The following is a 22,903-nucleotide window of genomic DNA, read 5'->3' on the forward strand; positions in this document are numbered from 1 at the left end:
GCACCTATGCTTTTTCTGAGGACTACAGATGTGTTTGATCTTTTGACTCAAACTAGTATAAAACATTCTATAAGCTACTTGGCAACCACATAGCAATACCCTTGGAACTGCATAGCAACACATTAAAAATCAATCAAAACACTTTGGCAACCACATGCCAAGATTCTGGCATTCAACCACAACATAGCTAGTTATGCACAGGTAATCACCACTAACATTTTTTCAACTCTAGGAGACCAAGAATTCCACAAAGCAAGATGAAGTATGTGTAATAGTGCATGTATGTATGTGATATTCGTCAGCCTGTAAGGTGGCAGAGGTATAATGAACTGTGAAAAAGAAGTGTGTGGGATAAAAGAAGTGTTCCTGATTGGAAAATCCAGCTTCAAGCTGGTAGCTGTATTTTGGAAGCTTGTTTCTCATAGATCCAAGCTGGTCATTAGCTAGTGCAAGCTGGTTGATCAGCCATCGTGTTCCAAAAGCCATCTTAAAGGATTAGTTCACTTTAAAATTAAAATTTTACTCACTCTCAAGCCATCCTATGTGTATTTGGCTTTCTGATGAACACAATCAGAGTTATATTAATAAATATCCTGACACATCAAAGCCTTATAATGGCAGTGAACAACGAGTTTGAAGCTCAAGAAAGTGCATCCATCCATCCATCCATCCATTATAAACATACTCCACACGGCTCCGGGGGGTTAATAAAGGCCTTCTAATGCAAAGTGATGCGTTTGTGTAAGAAAAATATCCATATTTAACAAGTTATGAAGTAAAATATCTAGCTTCCGCCAGACCGCCTTCTGTATTCAACTTACGAAGAAAGCATAATTGACACAACATCAGTTACGTTTTTTTTTTTTATTTATTTTTTTTTTGCATGTATGAATACAGAAGGCGGTCTGGTGGAAGCTACATATTTTACTTTATAACTTGTTAAATAGGGATATTTTTCTAACACAAACTTTATAGTTTAAAAAAAAAGTTTATGTGCAGATAAGGTTGATGAGACTTCAGAGACAGAGAAAAAAAAAAAAAAGAGAGATTGGATGAAAGAGTTCGGGGTTCAGAGGCCAGAATAGTGTGTGTTTGTGTGTCTACTCACCCACAAGCTGCCTGAAAATGATCTGGAGGTTTCAAAACGACCCTCAGATCTCCCATGGTCTTTCACCTCTCATTGGAATAAGGGAATAAGAAAATGGAGGGAAAGCCATGAATATCTGTCCGTTTCTTTTAAGTCTGAAACGAGAGGGTTCACCATGGCCTTTAAAGGGCATGATTCACACAATGGTGCAGAACAGTCACCTTCTACTTTTTTTAAACCCTGCTACAACTCACTGACAGCAACAAAGCAAAGTATATCCAGCTCTCTACTTTAGTGCTGTGGTAAGAGTGGTTTAAAAACGAGGTTTTGTGAGATTTGTGTCCTGGCAGCAGGTGGATCAGTGTCTGTCAAGAGTCGACTTTGAGTCTTTGAGGATATCACACCTGCCTTGAGGCGTGATTTTTATTTTTATTTTTTTTAAAGGCTGTAGATATTTCAGGTGTTATTTGAAGTTGTGATTTTGAAGTGTAAGGCCTGTTTTAAAGCAAAAAAAAAAAAATGTTTCTTATGATTTAGCAGCACTGAAACTTCCAACATTGGAGTACAGTATATTGATCATTTTATCAAGGTTTTGAATATTTAATATATTTATACATATATTTTATTTATTAGTCATATTTTATGCGCTTTAATTAATGAAGCAGGTAATCTAAATAAGAACTCTGAGACCAGCATTTTTCAGTGCAGAAAAGCTTCTGTTACAGTTGCTGGTTGTAAGCATACGCACGACGAAAGAGATCAAGGAAATAACAGGCTTTAATAAATCCACAGGCAAGGAAATCCATAAAGTGGTAAACAGGAAACACAACCACACACAGCATGAACGATACCGGACATCACAGAACTGAAAACACAGGGCTTAAATACACAGGCAAATGAGGAGGTTAATGGAACACAGCTGAATGTGATGATTAGGGTGATCTGTAACTATGGTGACAAACTAGTGGCAGGAAATGGTGCAAAACTGAGGTCCAAACAGGGTGAAAAATATATATATATATATATATATATATATATATATATATATATATATATATATATATATATATATATATATATATATATATATATATATATTATATTATAATATTAATATTATATATATATATATATATATATATATATATATATATATATATATATATATATATTAATATTATATATATATATATATATATATATATATATATATATATATATATATATATATATATATATATATATATATATATATATATATATATATAATAGTCAGACCAAAAATTATTCAGACACTACATATTATTTAGTTCATTTATGTAAGTGAGGATAGAAAAATAAAGTAAACTGTGACATATTATACCACAAAATTCTTCATAGAGTGGACTACCAGTGAAATACAAATACAACGATACAAATTTGGGACCAAAAATTATTCAGACACTTTGACCTGACCATGTTTTGCTTAAGTGTTATCTGACATAATTAAGATTATTTTTTTCTGACAGTGTTTAATTCTCAGTTCTTGTCATATTTATTACCATTTTTTAAACTATAGTGAATAAACTGTAATGAATGAAATGTTCAAGGTGTCTGGATAAATTTTGGTTGGACTGTATACACTGTGTGCAGAATTATTAGGCAAGTTGATTTTCTGATCATATTTTTTTCCAAGCACATTTTACCAATTCCAAACTACATCAATCTTAATAACTGCTATTCATTTTGTATTTAATCATTTATAAGTGATATATAATTGTTCATGAAGGCTGAAAATGAAAAATGCCTTATATTCAGGTTTGCATAATTATTAGGCAGGTTTTCTTTTACAGGCAAAATGAGCCAAAAAGAGATTTAACTCAGACTGAAAAGTCAAAATTATTAAAAACTCATGAGAAAAATGCAATACTAATGCAATACTAGAAATTGCAAAGTTAAAGAATGACCAATGGACAGCAAAACACTCACTGGGTCAGCGGGGTCATACAAAAAGAGGTGGAAAAGAAATGACATGCAAAACAATTAAGAATTTAAGTGAGGAATTAAAGGATTAGTTCACTTTCAAATAAAATTTTCCTGATAATTTACTCACCCCCATGTCATCCAAGATGTTCATGTCCTTCTTTCTTCAGTCGAAAAGAAATTAAGGTTTTTGATGAAAACATTCCAGGATTATTCTCCTTATAGTGGACTTCAATGGCCTCCAAACGGTTGAAGTTTCCAAAACGTATTCTTCAAAAAGCTTACACTGTATGTCCTACGCCTTCCCTATTCTACTTACGGAACGAATGCAGCAGCAGTTTCATTTTTTCCATAAGTAGAATAGGGAAGGCGTAGGAAGTACAGCTTTTTGAAGAATACGAAAATGAGGTTTTGGCGGAAGCACTTCGAAAATGACCAATCATTTTGCTAGATAAGACGGATAAGAAAATAATTCCTCGTTTAAAGCTCTTTGAAGCTGCACTGAAACTGTAATTTTGACCTTCAACTGTTTGGAGGCCACTGAAGTCCACTATAAGGAGAATAATCCTGGAATGTTTTCATCAAAAACCTTAATTTATTTTCAACTGAAGAAAGAAAGACATGAACATCTTGGATGACATGGGGGTGATTAAATTATCAAGAAAATTTTATTTGAAAGTGGACTAATCCTTTAAGTGTGAAACCATCAAGAACCCTTTAGTCTCCAGCGCCACCATTTCCCAGTACTGAAACCTACCTGGAGTCTTCAGAAGTGTGAGCTGTCAGGATCTCAGAGACTTAGGTTAGGTGAAGAATCCTAAAAAGCGACCTGCTCTTAATAAGAATCACAAGCTGAAGTGTTATAAAGTACATGAAGACTGGGTTTTTATAGGCCTTATAGACAGACAGCTTGAGAGTGACTCCTGAAGGACCAGCAGCACATCCTCTTGTACCACTGTTTGAAGAATTTATCTTCCAGAATCTGGCAGTAAGGTGTGGGAGTTCACTTTTAGCCCATCTCTTATCCTGAAATGTCCGTCTCGCAGAGATGGACTAAACATTATCCTCCAAAACTTACAGCCAGATTCTGGAAGATAAATTCTTCAAACAGTGGTACAAGAGGATGTGGTGCTGGTCCTTCAGGAGTCACTCTCAAGCTGTCTGTCTATAAGGCCTATAAAAACCCAGTCTTCATGTACTTTATAACACTTCAGCTTGTGATTCTGATTAAGTGCGGGTCATTTGTTAGGATTCTTTAGCTAACCTAAGTCTCTGAGATCCTGACACCTCACACTTCTGAAGACTCCAGGTAGGTTTCAGTTCTGAAAAATGGTGGCGCTGGAGACTAAAGGGTTCTTGATGGTTTCACACTTAAAGGATTAGTCCACTTTCAAATAAAATTTTCTTGATAATTTAATCACCCCCATGTCATCCAAGATGTTCATGTCTTTCTTTCTTCAGTTGAAAATAAATTAAGGTTTTTGATGAAAACATTCCAGGATTATTCTCCTTATAGTGGACTTCAGTGGCCTCCAAACAGTTGAAGGTCAAAATTACAGTTTCAGTGCAGCTTCAAAGAGCTTTAAACGAGGAATTCTTTTCTTATCCGTCTTATCTAGCAAAATGATTGGTCATTTTCGAAGTGCTTCCGCCAAAACCTCATTTTCGTATTCTTCAAAAAGCTTACGCTGTACTTCCTACGCCTTCCCTATTCTACTTATGGAAAAAATGAAACTGCTGCTGCATTCGTTCCGTAAGTAGAATAGGGAAGGCGTAGGACATACAGTGTAAGCTTTTTGAAGAATACGAAAGTGCGGTTTTGGAAACTTCAACCGTTTGGAGGCCATTGAAGTCCACTATAAGGAGAATAATCCTGGAATGTTTTCATCAAAAACCTTAATTTCTTTTCGACTGAAGAAAGACATGAACATCTTGGATGACATGGGGGTGAGTAAATTATCAGGAAAATTTTATTTGAAAGTGAACTAATCCTTTAATTCTTCACCTTAATTCTTAATTGTTTTGCAGTGTCATTTCTTTTCCACCTCTTTTTGTCTGACCCCGCTGACCCAATGAGCGTTTTGCTGTCCATTGGTCATGCTTTAACTTTGCAGTTTCTAGTATTGCATTAGTATTGCATTTTTCTCATGAGTATTTAATAATTTTTGACTTTTCAGTCTGAGTTAAATCCTTTTGGCTCATTTTGCCTGTAAAAGAAAACCTGCCTAATAATTCTGCACACCTGAATATAGGGCATTTTTCATTTCCAGCCTTCATGAACAATTATATATCACTTATAAATGATTAAAAACAATATTAATAGTAGTTATTAAGATTGATGTGTGGATTGGAATTGATAAAATGTGCTTGGAAAAAAAATATAATCAGAAAATCAAATTGCCTAATAATTCTGCACAGTGTATATATGTCTGTTTTTACAATAAAGGATGGATTTAAAACCTGTTTGAACACTGTTTAATACACAGTTTTTATTTTTCCAATTCTGTTTGGTACTTGTAGAAATTACACACTGTATAAGGCAATACTTGACAGTTCAGCATCAAACATTTACATTTCAATTGTTGCAACTGTAAATGATCAACACGTACCTCTTTGTTTTTCTCTACACCTTTCCCTCTTTCACTGTTGCTCCTTCTATGCACACCAAAAATACAAGTTTCATCCAACTGCATGCTCGCACACGAACTGGCCGAGGGTAGACACTCCCCAGGGGTCAAAGGGTCGGGAACCAGTGTCAAAGGTCATGTCACTCACCTGTCACTATACCAATGAAGAATCTATCCGGCTGTTTGCATACAGCTGTTGTGTGTCAATGTGGATTTGATGGAATGAATGAGGACAGAGTTTTAGTAAGAAGTGCAAAAACACAAAAAGGAAGTTTGCATGTTGTACACTGCATGACATAATTGAATGTTTGTAAATGTGTGCTCGCATACACACACCCAAGCACACACATTTTGCAGTAGCACTAGCAAGTGAGGGAATTTATTGCCCTTGTTAGCTCTGTGCTGGCATCAGCCATAAATCACCCGGGGATGGAGCGCAACTCTACAGACGCAATTACAGCTTAAAGAGTACACGCGCACACACACAAATCGAAAGGAAACACTTCACACGTGTCTTTGTACATGCAATCACGACTTAGAAAGCAATTTTCACAAACACATACACATAAGGAGACTCAGTCCGGAACCATAAGGGTTGTTCTGACAAACATGCACACTATAGCTGAAGGATTTTCTGTGCACTTATAGCCAAGACTCTCTCTGTGCATTCTCATTTGAGCTTGGAAGCTTCTATTGTTTGCACAGCACAAACAGCGATTCAAGGCTGCATCAAAAATGTCAAACACAAAGTGTGAAAAAAGCCCGTGCTCATTACAGCCGCCGCCGAGCAGACGCTTTTCATCTACAGGGACTTTTCACTAATTGCACTGATGGTCCCTGCAGAGCATCCTGGGGTTAAGTGCTTTGCACAGCACTGAAAGAGCCCCGGCTTACGCTTAGACACCCGGATCCTTTACTATTAGACTGCTGGTGTTGTACTTGAGTTCAGGTGTGTAATTAAAGGGAATAGTCTTCATTATTTACAACTCATAATCTTTCAGGTGCCTATGCATGATTCGTCAGTGAAAAATGTGCTGAAATGACTTTTCTTTTCAGATGACATCACCAAGTCCTCTTGTTGTTTTAGTCCCTCCCCTCTTTTTTTTTGTATGTAACAGCCATTTTTCATGATCCAATCACTTTTTGATGGATCTAACCAACTCTAATCCAATTCATTATTATTTTTTTGAATATGCATGTCACTTAGAAATGTCACATAATGGAAGTAAAAGCATTTTATGTTGATTTTAAAGGTGTTGGAAGTAATGTTAAAGGTGCTCTATGTAAGTTTTTGACTGTACTAAAGCATTAAAATACCATAATCAACACGATCACATGAGAATGCGTATCAATAGTACGAGTTTGTAATCTCGTAGAATATATATGCCGAAATGAGTTTTGGCGTGCTTATGGTACGCGGTTTTTCGCGTGCATATGATACGCACTTTATGCCGTGTATATGAAACGCTCTTGGGTAGGATGGGGGTGTGGGGGTGGGGGTTTCGTACGTATAATACGCCATTAAGTGCGTATCATATGCACGCGAAAAACTGCGTACCATAAGCACGCCAAAACTCATTTTGGCGTATATATTCTACGAGATTGCAAACTCGTACTATTGATACGCATTTTCGTGTGATCGGGCTCCCATAATATGTTTGCAGATATTTATTAAACATAATGGGTCTCATTCATGAAACATTTGTAAATATACGAGTAAATATGTGAGTGATTTGCGCGTAAACAGACTTTCCCTAAACTCTCCTCCTGATTCACAAATACTTCGTAAACATCAGAAGTGATAGTGAAATGTGTGTTAATGAATTCCAATCAGTCGTAAATGGGACGCGCGTGCACGCTCATTCCGTACCCATTAAATCCGACTGACAACTATATATGGGCATCATTTTATGACACCAAATGAAGGATTTTGGCCATTTTATAGGAAACAAGTTCCATAGTTTGCCCAGCCCTATTGAAATCAATTCATTATTTGATTAAAGTGCTCCGTTTGCAGATGCTATAGGTGCGTTCACGCGGCCTCGTAATTCCTGTAGTTACAAGATTCTAGCTTGTAAAAAGCGTTCACGTCCTCGTAGAGTTCCTAATTACAGTTTGTAAGCTGGGAGTTTTCTGAAAGCTCCCACATGTAACATGTGGCCACTATACCACCTGATCGCTGTAGATTGATTTACTAGGCGTTGATAGTGGTGCCATGGAAACACATAATTTCCAGTCCAAGGACCAAAAGGACGTGAACAGCTCCGAATATAACGTCATTTCAAGATAGCGGTAAATACAAGGCGACGTGAACGCAGCTTATTACTGGCTCTCACAACAAAAGTAAAAAAAAAAAACGTATGTGATTACTATATATAATATTTTTTCAAAATGCTGTGTAAATATGTACCTTATTAAGGAGAATTAAAATGCAGCCTTATTAATGACCAAAACGTTCGGATGTTAAACGCACTATTTACGCGTGACTGGGAGCAGGTGTAAATTTCTTTCGTACCAACTAACATTTGGAAAATACGAACATTTTAATGAAAATTTACGCCAGAACCACTTTACACACGATTTACACAAAAATTCGTTCTGCTCGTGTTTCATGAATGAGACCCATAGAGTTGACATAGCTGTTTCTCTGAAAACCATTGCTACAGCCAGCCTAATCAGCAACAACATGTATATAAACCATGCGGGATTAAAGAGACAGCTCGCACAATGGGTATGAATGTAACATAAAAGTACTATACATTTCTATATATTTTACTATTGTATTTTGGATTGACACTTTCATAAACTTTTCTATTCTCCTCTGATTATATAATGGTAAATATTACAACATCATAGCACAACAATAGTGATCATCAATGATAAGCCTAATACTCACAATAAAAATAATAAGGGCATAAATCATAACAGTCTCGGAGGTAAGAAGTGAATTATCCTTCATCTGAAATGTTTGTCTTTTCATCATGAAATGGGAGGCAAATGTTGGATCACAATAATTAGGAACCAGTTTCCACAAATCCCTTCACTCGATTGAGATGTTCTCTTTTATTCTGGACGGCAAGTGCAGTGACTGTAATATTGTGCGTATTTTGCAATATTAAACACTATTTATACCAGTTTCATCAGGCTCTGAAATTTCTTCAAAAAGAACACAAAGAATGGCCTTCTCAGCTGTTATAGTTGCAACTCTTGCGTCATCAGAACAGGGTGTTCAACGCACCGCCATTTCCGTTTAAAAAACATTTTGTCAGGGCTGAACGCAGCCTAGACTTAGTCTCAGCCTCAGACATCGTGCCCACAGACCGTTAGCTGAACGTCTGATGCATAAGGCACACAAAATGGAAAAATACTTCGGTAATTCAACACCTGATTGGTTAAATTCTAAAGGATTTCCTGGAGGCTTGTATGTTGCATTCTTTAGTGGCCCACTGTTGTGATGCCAAACCCCACATGGAAGAAGAATGCCATCGTGTTAACAACTGTGACAATGAACACTTATCAGGATCAACTAAATGCCATATTTTCAAAAGAATGTAAAGTTAGGGACAGTGTTGGGTCTAATGCTTTACTACATTACTGCATTTAATACTGTGATTAAATTCAGATCATCACGGGGAGGCTAAGCCGGCACCTGGCACATCGGTCTGTTATCGTAGTAACATTGACTTTGCATTTTTGTGCAGCTAAACGAAGCGGAATAAAACAAACTGTGGTTGATTTACATTCTAAAATAGTAGATTTTTTTTTTTTTTTTTGTTAAACTCTGTTCACCTTATGATTACTGAAGGAGGTTTGAGTTGTTTTGGAAAGCATATACCAAATTGTGAGCACCCAATTTTATTCCCAAAAGGATGGTTCACATTCAAAGTCTTTAAATAAAAAGTCATTTTTCAGCATTTTATACTTAACCTTATTAACCACTCCCCGACAAAATCACCACAATCATTTTCGAATTATTAATTCCTTACAAATAAAGCTTCAGGTCATCTGGTGAAAATCCCTGTATTTTTTTTTTTTTTTTCATATCGCCATTGTCATGATACTCTGACTTTTCTCTGAAGTCTACTTTTTTCATATTTAACTCTAGAATACATTACATCATGGAAGTAAATGGGGTTCATGCATTTCATGTTGATTTTAAATGTGCCATAAGCGAAACTTCCTAAATTCTAAAACTTCCACCAGGTGTGGCCGCTCAGGTACTGTAGATAAGCCCCTTTTCCATTTTGTCAAAATTGTCCTCCGTAACAGTAGCAAAAGTGAATTTTCACATGACAGACTGATTCTCTCAGCTTCCTGCTTTCCATATATAGGCTGTTATGTGAGAACTAGTTCCTTTTAGTCTTCCCATTGGCTAGACAAAGAATCTGACTGTGGCTCACAATGACATATTTAATTTTTTTTTTTTTTGTCATTTTACAGAGCCCAGGGCTGTCACATTGACAGGTGTGATATTTCAGGACATGTAATTCAGTGATATATGTCATCTGTGCCATTCCATAAAAAAAAATTGCTTTAATATCTTTGGACTATGACATGCTGTTGATTTCAGGAAGTACTGTTATTTAAAATCATATCCTCGTTTTGTATAAAATGCACTTACAATTTACATTAATGTACTTACTATTGATGCTTATTAGTCAATCAGTGCTAATGAGTCTTGCATTAATCTTTTTTGATTAAGTAATGTGATCTCCTATGAATCTACACTTTTTAAAGAGGACCTGTTAGGGGCCGTTCACACACAGCACGTTTTTCTTTTCCAATGCGCTACTTTTCCGTTGTTTTTCTATGTAAACGCGCTAGACGGACGTGCATGACCGTTACGCTTGGGTCTCGTGTCTTTTGCATTGCTTTGCACATGAGCGCTGCATTTTTAAGATGCCGTGTCAAGTTAAAAGAATTTCAACTTTTTCACGCAGCACCGCTCATCAATGTCAGTTCCAAAACATTGGACCAATCAGAAAAACTCAGAGGCGGGGCAAGCGTTGCGCGCTTCTGTTCACAGTAGCGAGTTGGCGTGGCAACTGTTTTATTTGTTCATTATTGCCGTTATTGCATCACATCTCCAAAGCATGTCTCGAGACCCTTGCATTCTGTGCTGCGCTTTTTTAAAAACCATTCCTGAATGCTGCGTCTTGAGTTTTTAGGCGCAAAGACACGTTCTGTATGAACGAGCCCTTATACTTTTTTTTTTCTTTTCATTTTCAACTTCCTTTAGTGTGTAATGTTGCAGTTTTTATCATGAAAAAAGGTCTGTGAAGTTAAGGCAGGAACACATCAAGCCAATGCCGACGAACTAGTGGCGACGAAAGCAAACTGCGGGGTTGGCTTACGTCAACATTATCTGGGTCCAAATTTGCGACCATAGTTCGCTTTGGGAAACGCATCCCTGAGCGTTACTGAGAGAGGTGCTGTGACAATGTAAAATATGCGAAAAATTTGTTTTTTGACCATTCAAGAATTAAAACTTATTCTAGTAGACCCCAAAAACAAAATCAAGACTTGGTAAAAGGTCCCCTTTAAGTGTAAATCAAATGATTGTGTTGCTCAAAATGCTCTGAGCTTCCTACCAAGACAGCAATTTTGGGCAATATAGATGCATTCAATGTTCAAATAGAGTGTTCAAACCCATTTATGATGCTGTAGTTCAACAGATCACAAGGTTTTGAAACAGCCTCCATATCCGCCAGTCAAACTCTGCGGTCAAGTTCATGTCATGTCACATTCAATCAAACGCTGAAATTACACTGTCAGCCACGTAAAATGTTACACAGGCCATCTTCATACACCTGTCCCAGCTGGTTTCACTCTGATTTCCCCCTGTCTGTCTCTCAGAAAGGTTCACTGTTAGGGTCATGTAACCTGATGTGATTGGATGAAACTCAGCCTCGTGCTCCCTATAACCCCGCAAGGCTTCGGGTCCTAAATATAGGCGCACAATAACAGAGGGAAGTGGATGAGCACACCAAAATGACAGACTCAATAAAGGCTTTCTCTGTGTATTGTCCTTCCGTGTCTCTATTTCTTTTCATTCTGTCTGTCTTTTCTTTTTCTGTCTCTGTTGCAAAGTGTGCGTAGGAGTTTCTGAGATCTCTCCGCTGAAGAAGCACTGAACATAAGAGATGCGTCCTGCTTATGCAATGCGAGCATTTGCGTGCTCTTGAAACGTAGCGCTTATGAGACATCTGATAGTGTAAATGGTCCATATGCAAAAACATCTTTATATGTTGTTCTGTCAGCTATCAGTTAACGTTGTAGCAATGGTTTTGCAAAAAAAATCTCATTATATAGACTTCTTAGAGACCTATCTGAGCACCTTCAGTGCTTACAAAGATGCTTGGGATGGTGCTTAGGTAGCATGGCACATATTTCACTTTTGTCTGTACAGTGTAAAACGCAGTGATTATGTATGTATGAGTGTGCATGAATGCACCGGTAATCCCCTGAGAATGTGTCTTCCAGTCTGATGCCACTTAACAGAAATAGTGGGTCACTACAGCTACAAACCGTCATTAAATCAACTAGAAAACAGATTAAGCATTTTCCGGTAAGGCCTAATTCCAGTCCATTGCTCAGTTATAGGACTAATCAGATGTAAAACATTCTAATTCTGTGTTTTTCCTCGTCCTAAATAAACTGTAATAGCCATATCGAAGCTACATTAAATCATCAAAGTTGATTTTTAGAGTAGATGCTTCCCCTCTATACTTCACTAGCTGGCTGAGTTTCTTTCCTTACTTCAATTTGTTCTCTATGGTAAGTGATTTTCTTCATATTACAGAGAATCAGAGACCCACAGAAGATAGTGCTTCTCATTTGCTCAGAACCAATGAAGTGTCGCTGCAGTCAGGTTTTCTTTTAACATTTTTTCTTGTTCCTCATCTTGGCCTTTTTTCAATCATTTAAAGTGGACATACAGTATCATGAAACACTGGATTTTTTTTCTTGCTCCTTGAAGTTAATTGTAGTGATATTTTAATGCCTAAAGCTAAAGCTAAAGCAAAGCTCCCCAGGACTGTAAAAACAAGTCATTCAGAAGTTATGTTCCTGATGTCACAACCATTCAACATATTGTTTACATTACTGTACATATTGTTTGTATGGTGAGTGTTCAACATTTGCATTATTAAAAATATGTGTCTTTTATTTGCAGATGGTGTAGTTGTGCCATGCTAACCAGCCAAAATTTGATCCTTGGTTTGGTTACTCCTAAAAGAGGTCATTTATGATTTTCAGTAGGCTTTTTTTTTTTTTTTTTAAATGAAATTAACACTTTTATGCAGCAAGGATGCATTAAATTGAGCAAAAGTGATAGTAAAGACTTTTATAATATCACAGAAGATTTAAAAAAATAAATAAAAATGAAAAATGAAATTTCTATTCACCAAAGATTCCAGATATGAAGCAGCACAACAATTTTTAACATTGTTAATAAGAAGAAATTATTTCTGAAGGATCATGTGACACTGAAGACTGGAGTAATGATGCTAAAAAAACAGCTTTTCCATCAAAGGAATAAATTACATTATACAATATATTCACATAGAAAACAGTTCTTTTAATTTGAAATAACATTCCACAATATTACTGTATTTTTGGTCAAATAAACGCAGCCTTGGTGTGTTTTAAGAACTGATCCCGATCTTTTGAATGGTAGTGTCAAAGGTACTATAGTGAAAAGGTCATTTTTAAAGGAATACTCTTTTTTTAAAAATAGGCTTTACCGTTTTTGAATCCATTCAGCCGATTTCCGGGTCTGGCGGTACTACTTTTAGCATAGCTTAGCATAGTTCATTGAATCTGATTAGACCGTTAGCATCTCACTCAAAAATGACCAAAGAGTTTCGATATTTTTCCTATTTAAAACTTGACTCTTCTGTAGTTACATCGTCTACTAAGACTGACGGAAAATGAAAAGTTGTGATTTTCTAGGCCGATATGGCTGGGAACTGTACTCTCATTCAGGCGTAATAATCAAGGAACTTTGCTGCCGTTCCATGGCTGCAGCATTGCAATTATATTACGCAGCGCCTCTCACAAATGTCTCCATGGTTGCTAGGGATGTGCACAAATAGTCGAATATTCAAATATTCGTTCTGTAATTAATATTCGAAAAATAAAAATATTATTCGAATTTTATATTTATATTCGAATTTTTTTACCATGTTGCTTTGCTGGCCGTAAATGCAGCGAATCCATGATAAATCCTAAGCACTAAAATTCGCAGTTATAACTAAATGCACCGGGTGGCGCTGTGGAGCGTGTTTAACAAGTTTATTTTATTTGATCGTCACAATGTTGTCGTCTGCCTCGCAAAGTTTGGAATTACTTAGATGAAAATGATCTTACAAAATGGAATTATCTATTATACTAATGGAGTTATCATAATATCAACACCATAATGAGAAAGCACATGAAATCTAAATACCCGTCGAGTGAGGAAAGACAGCTGTCCATCACTGCATTCACGACAGGTAAGAGCAGCTGTAAGTTATCCCCGAGTGAGCCAAGATGATCGCTTATCTGATAGCAAAATGGTTTTGAGACACATGCTTCCTTTAAGTTTTGTCGAGGGAGATATATTTATGAACAGAAAACAAAGTGCTACTGTTAGAAACTTAGCTTAGCACACTGTTATGTATTGTTATCTTAGTCTGCAACGTCTGTCAGCACGGCTCGTTTTCTCACCCGAGCGTGGACACTGGATATTATTGTTTTTCTCAACATGAACATGTGAAACAGTATAACGATAACCATATACTGACTCGAGTGCATTATGTACGTTTTGTACAATAACTGCCGCTGTCTGCTTTATTAGTATTTTCCCGCTCGCGCTGCTTGAGATTAAATGCTTTTGTTCTTAATATTTTCCGTTTACACATATTGTTTAATGCTTTGAACTAAAAGAATATAATGAGAAATAATGTAAACTTATTGTGTATATTGCCTAATCGTAAGCTTGTTCAGAAATGGTTACAAAATATTGATGAATATAAAACAATAACGTCTTTCTCGTTTAACCTCATTTAAATAAACCAATATTCAAATATTCGTTTTTTACGAGCCCAAATATTCGAATAACGTTACAATATTTTGGAAAAATGCCCATCCCTAATGGTTGCAAGGCACGCTCCCTGTGCAAGAGGGGGGTCACAGGCGCTGCGTAATATCATTGCACTGCTGCAGCCATGGTACGGCAGCAAAGTTCCTTGATTATTACGGCGGAAATAGAGTATAATTCCTAGCCATATCGGCCTAGAAAATCGCAACTTTTCATTTTCCTTTGGTCTTAGTACACAATTTAACTACAGTAGAGTCAAGTTTTAAATAGGAAAAATATCGAAACTCTTTGGTCATTTTTAAACGAGATGCTAACGGTCTAATCAGATTCAATGAACTATGCTAAGCTATGCTAAATGTGGTACCGCCAGACCCGGAGATCGGCTGAATGGATTCGAAAATGGTAAAACTCAACTGTTTAACTCTAAGGGAGTTGGAAAATTAGCCTATTTTCAAAAAAAGTGGAGTGTTCCTTTAAGTCTAATCTATGGTTGTATTTGGTGGAAAAAAACATGGCCTAGCAATGATATATATTGGACCCTTTAAGCATCTCTAATTTTTAATTTGTAAGTTTGAATTGGCTTTGAGTGTTAAGTTTTGAGTTTTGAGCGATCTGTAGGATGTTTTGTAATTGTGATATTGTGTAATTGCGTTCTGTGGTTTAGAGTTTCACTGGCACCTGTGGTTGGCACGTTGTGTTGCTGCGCTCGGCAGCAGTGATGTTGTGTGGTTTTCTCCAGAGCTGTGTGGCTTTTTTAGTGTGTTGTGAGGTGGTGTTTAGGAGATAGTAAAGTCTGCTCCGTGTCATCACTTTCTTAACACCCTCCTTTAAAACCACAGGGATATTTTGATACGACTGAATCTGTGAATTTCCTTTTCTGTCACACGCACACACATACACGCACACACACGTACACGCACACACACAAGCTGCTCTACCCAGACAGTAAATGTGCCTCCTACGCTTGTGTCTCACTCATAGGCTTACACAAGTGTGTAACACACACTTAGAGATTACACATTCTACACACACACACACATCATATACATCCTGCTAAAGTGTTAATTGGCTTCATTTAAATTTGCTTTAAATAAACGCTATTGATTTTGTACACCAGTATTGCATGGATTCGAGTATGTGTGTTTTTGCTGTTGCATGTTTTTGATGGAAAGACAATTTTAAAGGTTTTTGGGATCTGTTATGCGTACTTCATTCAGGTTGCTAGGTTACGGCCTGGAAAAATGTTCCCGAATGAAGTATGATGTCCCACTAAATGCGCACACAATATCACAACACCCTTTATCTAATCACTATTAGTAATTACACTGCTGAGATTATAAAAGTGCTTATTTGGATTATTTTCCTTCATGGTACAATGAAAATGAATGATTTAATGCATGCATCTTAAAACTAAGCCTCTTTACAATGTTCATAGGGTCATTTTCAACCAAAATTGAACTTTCTGTCATCATTTGGATGAGCGTTCAAAGGTTTGGGGTTTGTAAGATATTTTAATGTTTTTATAAATGTCTTCTGCTCACCAAGGCTACATTTATTTGATCAAAAATACAGTAAAAACAAGCAATATTGGTAAATATTATTGCAATTTAAAACAACTGATTTCTATTTTAACATGTTTTAAAATGTAATTTATTCCTGTGATATCAAAGCTGAATTTTCATCATCATTACTCCAGTCAGTGTCACATGATCCATCAGAAATCATTGTAATATGCTGATTTGATGCTTACGAAACATTTAAATGAATAAATCTTTGAATAAATCTGCATAAAAGTGGTCCATATGACTCGTTTGTGATATCCCAAGTCTTCTGAAGCCATTCAGTAGCTTAGTATTAAGGGGAAATTAGTTTAAACTGTTGAAAGTTATCTTAAAATATGCTTTCCGATGTGTCGTAGACACAAATGTGAATAAAAATGAGTGAATAACAATTTAAATTTCAGTCTGTTCCTCGTAAATCTATTTTATGACTTAAAAAAAGACTTGAAATGTAATGCACAAGACATGATGTATGATGTTTTTATCACTGTTGGAGACGACAGCTCTAGTCCCCATCCACTTTCATTGTATTGGAACAAACAGGCAGAAATGTATGCAACACATCAGTTCCTCAAATTAAAGAAAGTCATAGAGATTTGGAACGACATTTTTGTGTGAATTGTCAGAATTTATATTTTTGGCTGATCTTTCCCTTTAAGAGATGATTTTAAAACAAATATATAACTAATATCACAACAGTGCATGGTAGCAGAGCCTTTATACACACACACACACACCCCACACACAGATTTGCAATGCCACAGATCCCTTGTACCATATCTTGAAAGCACCAGGATCAATTATTAAACCAAAGATTAGTCAAAGATCAAAGATTGGAAGATAGATTACATAAACACAGAGAAAACCCTCACATTTCCTCTCATCCTAATTCACATCGCTCTTGATTCTCCCCTCCTTCACTGAAACTAACTTGAAGCTGATTTGTATTCCGCTCTTAATGAATCTATATGAGGCCTGCATATTTAATGAGCAAGCAGCGGAGTCGTCTCACTTACACACCCCGAGTTACTGTAAGAGGATGCTGGGAAAGGCAGGATGTAGATAATTGGGATCTTATTAATAATTAATCACAGAGATTATGAACACACATATTTGCACACATACGTGGACTCCTCACACCATCCGTTTGCCACTCTTTCATTGAGAGCAAATAAACAATAAATAAATGTGCTTAAAATTTGCTTCCATTATTAGAATCGGCCTATTTTACTTGTAAAAAATCGGCAATTGGAATTGGCCATGAAAAATCATGATCGGTGCATCTTTAATTGACTCATATCGTTCTTATCTAGGTCAGACAGCAGGAACACATCATCCTGCTAAAAGCGAAATAATCTCCCCATTTCCACTCGTTTATTTGCACTCGCTTTCTCTTTCTCTTCCTCCCTCTCTCTCTGTCTTTCCTATCTGCTCGCTCAGCTCTGGCAGAAATATCAGTTTGCAAACAGGACTGTGTGTGTTACCATTTTTTTATTTACAAAAATAAATCTTGTAAGGTTTGAGTGTTGATTCCTCTGTAGTAATTATAATTGCCTTTAAATAATATACAATTGTTTATTATATATTATATTGCATATTATAAATTATGATGTTTATATTATTAGAATGGTTTTTTTTTATGTGAATAATAATACATATTATATATATGAGCAATATCACACTCGTAGCCGTGCGATATGGCTGTATATCAGCACGCATATAGCACGGCTATGAGTGTGATATTGCGTTTATACAACAGTTCAACGGCACGAGTGTGTAAATAAATAAGAACAACAACGGAGTGTCTTTAAAACCCTCTTTTGTGCAGCACTACTTCCTTCCGCCACGGATTCAAATCTCAATTTGACAGTTGGACCAAGCCTCCGTTACTAATTCTAAAACGTCACTTCAGAACTAGTAACGAAGGAACGTTTCAAAACTCAAGTTGTCAGTTGAACCAAGCCTCCGTTGCTAACTCTAAAATGTCACTTTAGAACTAGTAACGAAGGAACGTTGAGTTGCTTCATTGAAACACATTGAATTTTCTACAGTATTAGAGAGAGAGAGAGAGTAGGCTAATAGCCGTGTCTGGTATATTGCATTACATTCATTCATCAAGTCGATATCCATAATATTACATTTATACAAGTCCGTTTGAATGTCCGCTGAGGTAAGCGATCTTTGTATTTGTCTTTTTTTCAGCTTTGGGAATTTTCCATCCAACACCACAGCGCTAAAACAACTTCCTTTTGCAAAAGTTCCTTTCAATTTAAAAGTCTCACTGACTAATTCTCCTGTAAAGTTTTGCCGCCATCTAATGGCATATTAATGTAATGTTCACTCAATCCATATTACTTAATGGACATATTTATATAAAATAATATTTATTGAACAACATATAAGCACATTTGTACAGTTCAGTCAAACATAAAGCACTAGTTATTAAAAAAAAAAAATAGGTCACCATTTACGTTGGTACGTGGGTTTTACAAATATTTAACAAATGAAAAGGATTTTAAAGAGCTTGTGACAAAACCTCCTAACTCCATTGGATCCTCAAACTGTCAATCAAGCCTCATTAATCCGCCTCACCTCGTGAATGAAGTGCGCACGCAGTTTGGACATCTCCTCTGTGCAATGCGAAGGTAAAAAAATTGTAAAGCATTTTCTTTACTCAAAAAAACATGTTTATAAAGTTTAATGTTTTACATATTTGAAGCGGAGAAGAGTCTGATATGTCCCGTCTAGTTGTAGTCAATGTGCTATATAAGGATGTAACGTAACGTTTATTATTATTAAATTTAATATAGCACAATTCGACTTGCTCTGTAACAAATAATAGATTAATAAGACCAAAGATTGCCCGTTCTATGTACTCAAATTGAATTATGTCTCGTGTTTAACCACTATAAGAGCCAGCGGCAAACCCCCGAGGCACTGGCCGAGATGAAGCTGTTCTCGGCGGTTACAGAAGCACTGAACGGCCGCTGACGCACTCGAGATCGAAAACGTCAAAACAAATTGTAAAATAGGCGCTGTCATTAAATATGAGTCACATATTTCAGGTCTAAACAACTACATTCTCGCCTAAAAAACTATTAAAACTACAGTTCGTGGTACAAGAAGTAGTATTTGTAAAAATTACGGTTGATTTGATCGGCCACCATGACGGTCACTTCATATATATATATATATATGTATGTTTAGGTTCAGTAATTCCACTTTAATGGCAATTAATAGGTCCTTTTCATTGCCATTAAAGTGAAATAACTGAACATAAACATACAAGCTTCATAAAAATTCTTATATTAGAAGAAAACTTCAGACGGCACTTAGAGACTTTTGCTTCAGAAGTATCCATATATATATATATAAGTAAATCTTTTAGGCTTTGAGTTTTGGTTTGTCTGTAGTTATTATAATTAGTTTTATATAAAACAATAAATGTCTATGGAATGACCCGTGTGTGTGTGTGTGTGTGTGTGTGTGTGTGTGTGTGTGTGTGTGTGTGTGTGTGTGTGTGTGTGTGTGTGTGTGTGTGTGTGTGTGTGTGTGTGTGTGTGTGTGTTTGTCAATGTGTGTGTAATCTGGTTGAATGAGCCACACAGGTTTGTGGTAAATGGTGTAAGATGAGTCTGGTTTGTCTGGGCTGGACTTCCAATCTGTGTCTCTGATTGGTTAAAGTGAGTTTCTATTACCTCAGAGAAAAGAACACACTCTCTCTGTATCTCTCTCTCTCTTTCTCTCTCTGACTCTCTGACTCTTTCTCTCTGTATATCTTTTTTTTTTTCGTTGTCTTCACTCATTTCGAGATTCCTCGGGCATTTCTGCTGGTGTTCCGAATATATTACGTGCTTTCTCCCTCTCACACAATGAACTAAAGGATTTTATGAATCCTACAGGCTAACAGACTGAATTATTGATGTCTCACACATACACACAGTCACACACAAAAGCTCAGGCTGTTTTTCAGCACAGCGAAACCCGATCTGATTCCTTTACCTGATTCTAGAAGTCTGTTTATAGTTCCCTTGCAGAAATTTACCATGGTAACTGTAGTTTCTGCAAAAGCACACAGGCATATAAAAAGTACATAGAAATTGCATATATATATATATATATATATATATATATATATATATATATATATATATATATATATATATATATATATATATATATATATATATATATATATATATATAATATATATATATATATATATATATATTTGGAGTGCAGTTTGAACAAGTTAAATAAAGATCAAACATTATTGAAGTTACAAAAGCTATTCAGTCAAGAGTGATTTCGTTGTGCTTTGACGTTCGATTAACATTAAAACACAGAGAGCAGGAATATTACACTGCTGTCCCTTTAAGACATAATTCAAAGATCCAGTACACCAATACTGATACACATGCTGTAGTCTGACTCGTTTTTCTCTCAAGACATAGCCTACTATGTTTGTTCTGAGACTTGCTAAGATGGGCATGTTGACATAATTTTTGTTTGAATTTGTCCGTTTAGGTGCAAGACTTGAAAGAAAATTTGACCTAGATCTTCAATCCCGCCAGAGCAAAGTCCTGCTCTTTGTGGCGAATCTGTGCCCGAGACGAACTGCTTTTCTTTTTTTGTTTTGTTCTGTGTTTTCTGTCCATGGACATGATTTAATTTTTGTACTCCAAGACTGAAGACCTCAGTTTATACGGTTACATGGTGCGTTTGGAAATGTCGAGCCTGTTGTTGAGGTTAGAGGTTCAGGTTTTATATTGTCTTTTGCCTGAGGGTTTGTGTTTTCTTCTGCTCTGTTTCGGTTACATGACTTATGAAAGTGACCTCCTTATTGATCTAAATTTACCACAACTTGTGTACTGCTGTTTTATCACATACACACACACAAACAGTTATTTTTCAAGATGCATCACCGCAGAACTGCTATAATAAATCGACTGTTTTCAAACAGGTTTGCAGAACATTCACCATTGGCCAGCTAGACAGGTGGCTCTACCCCAAAGTCATGCCATTGTTGCTGTGTCGGAACACTCAAACAGCAATGTTTTGATTGATGCCACACTCTTTTCAAGGAAATAACCTGCTACAATTCTTGCATAGTATATTAATTTGGGATATTAGACAGTATTTTAACATTAAAGCAACTTGCAAACCTCAGCTTTAATGTTTCTACTCAGTAATTGCTTTTTTGGCAGTAATTATTGCTATCACAGTTAATATGAGTTTGTCAGTCTCAGGGTAGCACACATTAAATGGGAAACTAAATTAACATTTTTGCCAGTTTCACTGGAATTAAAATGTTCAGATTATGATGTTTTGACATTTTTATGCACTTTATTTTGCAGGTGTCATCTACACTACAGATCTGTTGGACCGAGAGACTCAGGACTCCTATTGGCTGACGGTGTACGCCACTGATCTTGGGGTGGTACCGCAGTCAGCGGCACTACAGGTGTACATACAGGTGAGTTAGTGTGCATCCTATTTGAGATGTTGTGTGGTCTTGTACAAATATATATATATATATATATACATACACTGAACAAAATTATAAACGCAACACTTTTGTTTTTGCACCCATTTTTCATGAGCTGAACTCAAAGATCTAAGACTTGTGTACACAAAATGCCTAAGACTATGTACACAAAAGGCCTATTTCTCTCAAATATTGTTCACAAATCTGTCTAAATCTGTGTTTGTGAGCACTTCTCCTTTGCTGAGATAATCCATCCACCTCACAGATGTGGCATATCAAGATGGCCACAATATAAGGTCACTCTAAAATGTGCAGTTTTACTGTTTTGGGGAGGTCCAAAAACCAGTCAGTATCTGGTGTGACCACCATTTGCCTCAACACATCTCCTTCACATAGAGTTGATCAGGTTGTTGATTGTGGCCTGTGGAATGTTGGTACACTCCTCTTCAATGGCTGTGGGAAGTTGCTGGATATTGGCAGGAACTGGAACACGCTGTCGTATACGCCGATCCAGAGCATCCCAAACATGCTCAATGGGTGACATGTCCGGTGAGTATGCTGGCCATGCAAGAACTGGGATGTTTTCAGCTTCCAGGAATTGTGTACAGATCCTTGCAACATGGGGCCGTGCATTATCATGCTGCAACATGAGGTGATGGTCGTGGATGAATGGCACAACAAAGGGCCTCAGGATCTCATCACGGTATCTCTGTGCATTCAGAATGCCATCAATAAAATGCACATGTGTTCATTGTCCATAACATACACCTGTCCATACCATAACCCCACTGCCACCATGGGCTACTCCATCCACAACGTTGACAACAGCAAATCGCTCACCCACACGACGCCATACACGCTGTCTGCCATTGGATGTGGAGGTCCTGGGCTGGTGTGGTTACACGTGGTCTGCGGTTGTGAGGCCGGTTGGATGTACTGCCAAATTCTCTGTAACGCCTTTGGAGATGGCTTATGGCAGAGAAGAAATGAATGTTCAATTCACGGGGAACAGCTCTGGTGGACATTCCTGCAGTCAGCATGACAATTGCACACTCCCTCAAAATTTGCGACATCTGTGGCATTGTGCTGTGTGATAAA

General features: G+C 36.7%; 1 protein-coding gene across 2 annotated transcripts in view; it reads left to right on the forward strand.

The window, feature by feature from the left end:
• Positions 1–22,903, forward strand: part of fat3a (FAT atypical cadherin 3a) — a 209,114-nt gene that overhangs the window by 94,389 nt on the left and 91,822 nt on the right. For both annotated transcript variants that reach the window (XM_067365788.1, XM_067365787.1), the window contains exon 3: positions 21,675–21,793. In XM_067365788.1, coding sequence (XP_067221889.1) covers positions 21,675–21,793 — 119 coding nt within the window. The remainder of the gene's footprint in view (positions 1–21,674; positions 21,794–22,903) is intronic.

The sequence above is a fragment of the Chanodichthys erythropterus genome, chromosome 17 (genome assembly GCF_024489055.1).
Source record: "Chanodichthys erythropterus isolate Z2021 chromosome 17, ASM2448905v1, whole genome shotgun sequence".
NCBI lineage: Eukaryota > Metazoa > Chordata > Actinopteri > Cypriniformes > Xenocyprididae > Chanodichthys > Chanodichthys erythropterus.